This window comes from Neophocaena asiaeorientalis, unplaced genomic scaffold, assembly GCF_003031525.2.
Source record: "Neophocaena asiaeorientalis asiaeorientalis breed wild unplaced genomic scaffold, Neophocaena_asiaeorientalis_V1.1 scaffold254, whole genome shotgun sequence".
NCBI lineage: Eukaryota > Metazoa > Chordata > Mammalia > Artiodactyla > Phocoenidae > Neophocaena > Neophocaena asiaeorientalis.
The window spans coordinates 272,834-277,318 of NW_020174705.1; the positions used below are offsets into that span (position 1 = coordinate 272,834).

At 63.5% G+C, this 4,485-nt stretch overlaps 2 protein-coding genes across 4 annotated transcripts in view; one reads left to right on the forward strand and one right to left on the reverse strand.

Moving 5' to 3' along the window:
• The window catches only part of RGS11 (regulator of G protein signaling 11), a 9,018-nt gene extending 6,795 nt beyond the window's left edge, over positions 1-2,223 (reverse strand). For all 3 annotated transcript variants that reach the window (XM_024759495.1, XM_024759494.1, XM_024759493.1), the window contains exons 1-7: positions 2,092-2,223; positions 1,965-2,015; positions 1,712-1,818; positions 1,027-1,078; positions 847-905; positions 559-635; positions 310-391 (exon numbers count right to left, since the gene is read on the reverse strand). In XM_024759495.1, coding sequence (XP_024615263.1) covers positions 310-391; positions 559-635; positions 847-905; positions 1,027-1,078; positions 1,712-1,818; positions 1,965-2,015; positions 2,092-2,188 — 525 coding nt within the window. In that variant the 5' untranslated portion in view covers positions 2,189-2,223. The remainder of the gene's footprint in view (positions 1-309; positions 392-558; positions 636-846; positions 906-1,026; positions 1,079-1,711; positions 1,819-1,964; positions 2,016-2,091) is intronic.
• An 83-nt stretch (positions 2,224-2,306) lies between these two features.
• ARHGDIG (Rho GDP dissociation inhibitor gamma) overlaps positions 2,307-4,485 on the forward strand; it is a 4,497-nt gene continuing 2,318 nt past the window's right edge. Inside the window, exons 1-2 of the mRNA XM_024759572.1 lie at positions 2,307-2,449; positions 2,962-2,975. Coding sequence (XP_024615340.1) covers positions 2,307-2,449; positions 2,962-2,975 — 157 coding nt within the window. The remainder of the gene's footprint in view (positions 2,450-2,961; positions 2,976-4,485) is intronic.

Consider the following 4,485-nt stretch of genomic DNA (forward strand, 5'->3'; position numbering starts at 1 on the left):
CTCACCACCACACCCCCCCACCCCCACCCCGCCCAGGGCCTTCAGGTGCCCACATTCTGCTTCCTTAGACCCAGAGAGAAGCTGCTGTGTCCTAGTCTGTGGGTGGGGGCAGCTCAGGCCTGGCCTTGTGACCTCTGGGTTCTCATGAACCACAGAAAAAGAACTTCCTGTCACCTGACAGGATCCCTAAAAGCATGTCCTTCCCAGGGGTCAGAAAGCAGGTCCTCCTCAGCGAGCACCTGAGGAGGCACACTGACCGCTAGCAGGACTCCGCTGCTGTCCAAGGACCACCCCCCACAAGGGGCTCACCGGGGGCCTGTTCACCAGCCAGTACGTCTGCTCCTGGCATGCGATGACCAGCCTGTCCCCCTTCCTGCGCTGCTTAGCTGCCCTGCGGGGGGGGGTAGGCAGAGCTGGGGGGACACTGTACCCACCACCTCACCCCCCACTTCAGGCCGAGGCCTGGGCAGGCAGCCAAGCCTGGGTACGCTGTTTCTGGTCCCAGGGCTGCCAGTGCCTGGGCTGGGGGCGTGCCGGGCATGCAGGGCGTGGTCTCACCACAGCTGCTCTCTCGCCTGCATCACTACCAGGTCCCACGTGTGGCTGATCTTCCTGTGCAGCTGGTCATAGTGCTCCTGCGGAGTGTCGAGGTCTCCAGCGGGAAACTCCCTCCGGTGCCCAGCTCTGGGGTGTGGACTCCCCACCTCCCCTCTGAGACCACCTAGGGTGTTTGTGCTTGTGTATCCACATCACCCTGGGGTCTGGGCTGTGTGCTCTGGGGCCACAAGTAGGGACTGGGTTCCTCTGGCTGGATTCAGCCTGGGAGGGATGGGGAGGGTGTCCCACCTTTTCATGGTCAAACAGACCCCCCCACTTTCGGATGTTCTTCTTGGCCAGGTAGATGGCTGGAAGGACAGGGCACAGGTTGCAGAGGAGCAATGTCAGCTCCCCCTCCCCTGTGGCATCCCACCTGCAGCCACCAGTCCTGGGAGTTTGTCCCTGGCTAGCCCACCCCTCCTCACTCACCGTAGTCCAGCTCAGCGGCTGGCCACAGGGTGCTCATCCAGAAATAGGGCGTCTGGTGTGGTGCAAGGACAAAGGTATCTGTGACCTTCTGGGCCTTCCCCGCCCCAAGAGTCATCCCCACCCTCTCAGCTCCCTTGGGAGGAGACTGGGCTGGCTGGGGGGTATCTTCCCACTGTCCCAAGGCTCAGCTGACCATCCACCATTCCGTCCACCCGGACCGAGCTGCGCTTGGTTCACTGACTCTGGGCTCCCTGCCCAGGCCCAGGAGGTAGTTGTAGTGCTGAGGGGGTGGGGATTGAGGGCAGGCCCTGCCAGCGTCCCTGGTGTGGCCAGGGCAGGAGGGCGGGCTCCATCATGATTGAGGACGCACACTGGGGTGCAGGGATCCTGTCCTTAGGCCCCTTCTTCAGGGCTGGGGCCTAAGGACCCCGGGTAAGCTGGTAGAGTCCTCTGCAGGTACTACCCCTTATGGGGCCCTGCTAAAGGTCCCTCCCCTTAACTTGGTCTTTCTGTCACAGGGACGCTTCCAGTCCAGGCCTTTTGGGGAGGGGGCAGTGGACCACAAGATCTGCGGTGACATCACAGGTCCTGCTCCTGCTCCTGCCCCAGCCCCACCCCTTCCAGGAGTCTCTGCCAAGGCACTGCCTGGTGGGATGGGTCCTCTCTGCTCCCAATTGAGCCTGACCTGGAACCTATAGGGCGTTTCATCCAGCCGGAGCTCGAGGTGGCAGGGGTCTCGCAGTGGGTATAGGTAGCCATGCCGCACTAGGAGGGTGCCCAGGTGCAGGGCCTCTGGGGAGCAAGGTGGTGAATTCTTAGTGGGGGGAGCCGAGCTGGGTCCCCCAGCACAGTGGGCTTGGCCCCAGCCCTAGGCCATCAGCACAGCGACCCCAGGGCCGGGTATGGGGCGCAGGAAGAGCAGCGGGCTGACCCCTTACCCTCCTCTGTGATGCAGTACTTGTGGATCAACCACTCCATGACGTCGTTGCCTGCATAGCAGAGACTGGGGTAGGGGGAGGCCGAGGCAGGGCCGGCACACCCCTCCCCGCCCCTGCAACACCTCACCAGTCACTGCGTGAGGAATGACGGTGATGAGCAGGCGCTGGCTCCGCATCTTCACGCCCTGGTCGGGGTCCTGCATACTCACGACCATCCGCTCCATCTGGGCAAAGGAGGTTGAGGGCCTGCGGTGGCCTCCTCCCCTACCCCCATATCCAGATGCCCCGGAACAGCCCGGGATGCGCCGGATCAGTGTGCTTGAAGGAGATTAACGCTCACTGATGGTGGGATTTCAGGCCGTGGCTGACCGCGGAGGCGAGGGGGGGCGCGAGCGAGCGGCGACCCCAACCCCGGGGTCTCCGCCGCCCCACCCCGCTCACACAGTGCCATCGCCCCAGACCCGCGTCCACACTCGCGCGCTCGCGTAGTGTCCACACTCGCGTGCACCCGCACTCACTCCTCTCCTGCCCCTCCCGGCCTCGCGTGTCGAATTAACCCTCCGCAGCGCGGGGTCTGGGGTCTGGGGACGCGCGCCCGATCATCCACTTCGAGCAGGCTCCCCTCACGTCACGAGAAACCGAGGCCCGTGCCCGCGGGAGCTTGCCTGGAGCTTCGAGAGGGGGCTTGGACCCACCCGGACAGCGTGGGGGGAATCAGCCTCTGCTGGGACGGCGGTGGAGGCGGCTCAGAGGTGGGGTGGGAACTCAGGGAAAGGATGGGGACTCAGAAAAGGGGAGAGGGAACTTGTGGGGAAGGAGGGCTGGGGTGGAGGATAACCGTTTAGGGTCACTGTAACCCCTCCCCCATACCCACCTCCTGTGTGGCGCCCCAGGATGTGGGCGACCAGTGGTTCAGGGGCTGTAAGGTCTGGGTGAGGGGTCGAACTGCCCTAGGAGTGTGTCCCTGCAACTGTGACACTGTCCCTGCCGCATGCAGGTGCTACCGGGCTGGTATGACACTGCGTGGCTGCATAGGTGTGCTGGGCGGGGGCCCTTGAGGCCTGGGGGAATATGGCAGGCAGCTCACTTCCCCTCTGCTGCACTGATGATGCCTGGGGCACCAGTTGGGGAGCAGAGACCCCACCCGGGGTTACCCCGAAACTGTGGGAGACTGTGGGAGGGGGCTTTACTGGGAGAGAAGATCTCAACACCTGCCCCCCAAGATTCGTGGACAGCCTCTGGGCTCAGGGCCCAGCCTGGCCATTTCTCTCCCTCCTCCAACAGCTTGGCCACCCACACCCCTTTTGTTGGGGCCATTTTAAAGTGGTGCAAACAGGTCTATTTCTGATTTTTAGGTGCTTGGGGCAGGGCAAGATGTCGGGGTTAGCCTTTGGCCAGAGCCTCCGACATGGCCATCTGAACCCATTTCCACTGCAGGCAAAGCCATGTCCAGGCTGAGCTGGGGCAGGGGTACTGGAGGGGTGTTCTACCCTTGCCAGGTGCCATTCTCCCTTACATGCCAGTGAAATTCTCTCACCCAGCCCCACCCACACAGGTGGGGTCAGGCTGGCCCCAGGCCTGGCTGTCCTCTCTTCATGGATGGGCTTCTAGAGAGGCTGAAGGCCCCCAGAGGCCAGAGCTATCCCTGGGGACAAGTGGCTTCCCTGACCACCTCAGGGAAGGGGCAGCAGGATGTGACCCTAGAAGGGCTGGGCTCCAGCTGGGGAGATCCTGCCTTGGAAAGACTGTGGGCAGGTGTGGCTCCAAGGGGGACAGTCCCCACCCTAGCACACGTGCCTCCCGCACCCACGGCCTGCTGGCCTCCTTCTCAGATAGGGGGCTCCTTTGGGCCAGGGCAGATCTGATCCTTGGGTGTCCTCAGAAATGGGGGGTGGAGGGGTGTAAGGAAGCAGGGGGACTCTAGCTGGTGTTCTGCCTCCCCCTCCACTTTGACCCAGCTGTCCCCAGCCTCAGGTCCAGCTCACCCCTGCCCCTGCCCCGCTGACCCCCATCCACCTGTCACAAGGTCTGTTTAGGCATCAAGACCAGAGGCCCCTTCTGTGCGCCCCTCTCAGCACTCCACCACCCCGTTCTGTTTCAGATCAGTGTCCTTTTCTCCCCAAGGACGGGGGCCTCTGAGCATAGAGCATGCAAAGACACCTCCACCCCCAGCCACGCTCACACAGCCCAGTCAATAAACACTGGAATAATGGCTGTGTCTCCAGACTGCACCTCACTGTGTGTGTGGACACTGGCCCCTCCGTGCTGATGCCTGTGAACCTCTGGGGTGCGGGGCCAGGAGGCTGTGCATACACACACAGCATCCCCCACCCCCCAAGGCTGGGCAGACTCCAGGAGTCCCCTCTGCCCAGGCATAAATAAGCTCCAGCGGGGGTGGGAGTAGGGGGAGGGGGAGGGACTGTCGGGCCCCAGGTGCGGCCTGCGCTGCCTGCAGGTTACGATAGCCTGGGGACTTGTGGGGGGAGGACGCACCCGCTCCACTCGCGCCCCCAGCCCCACC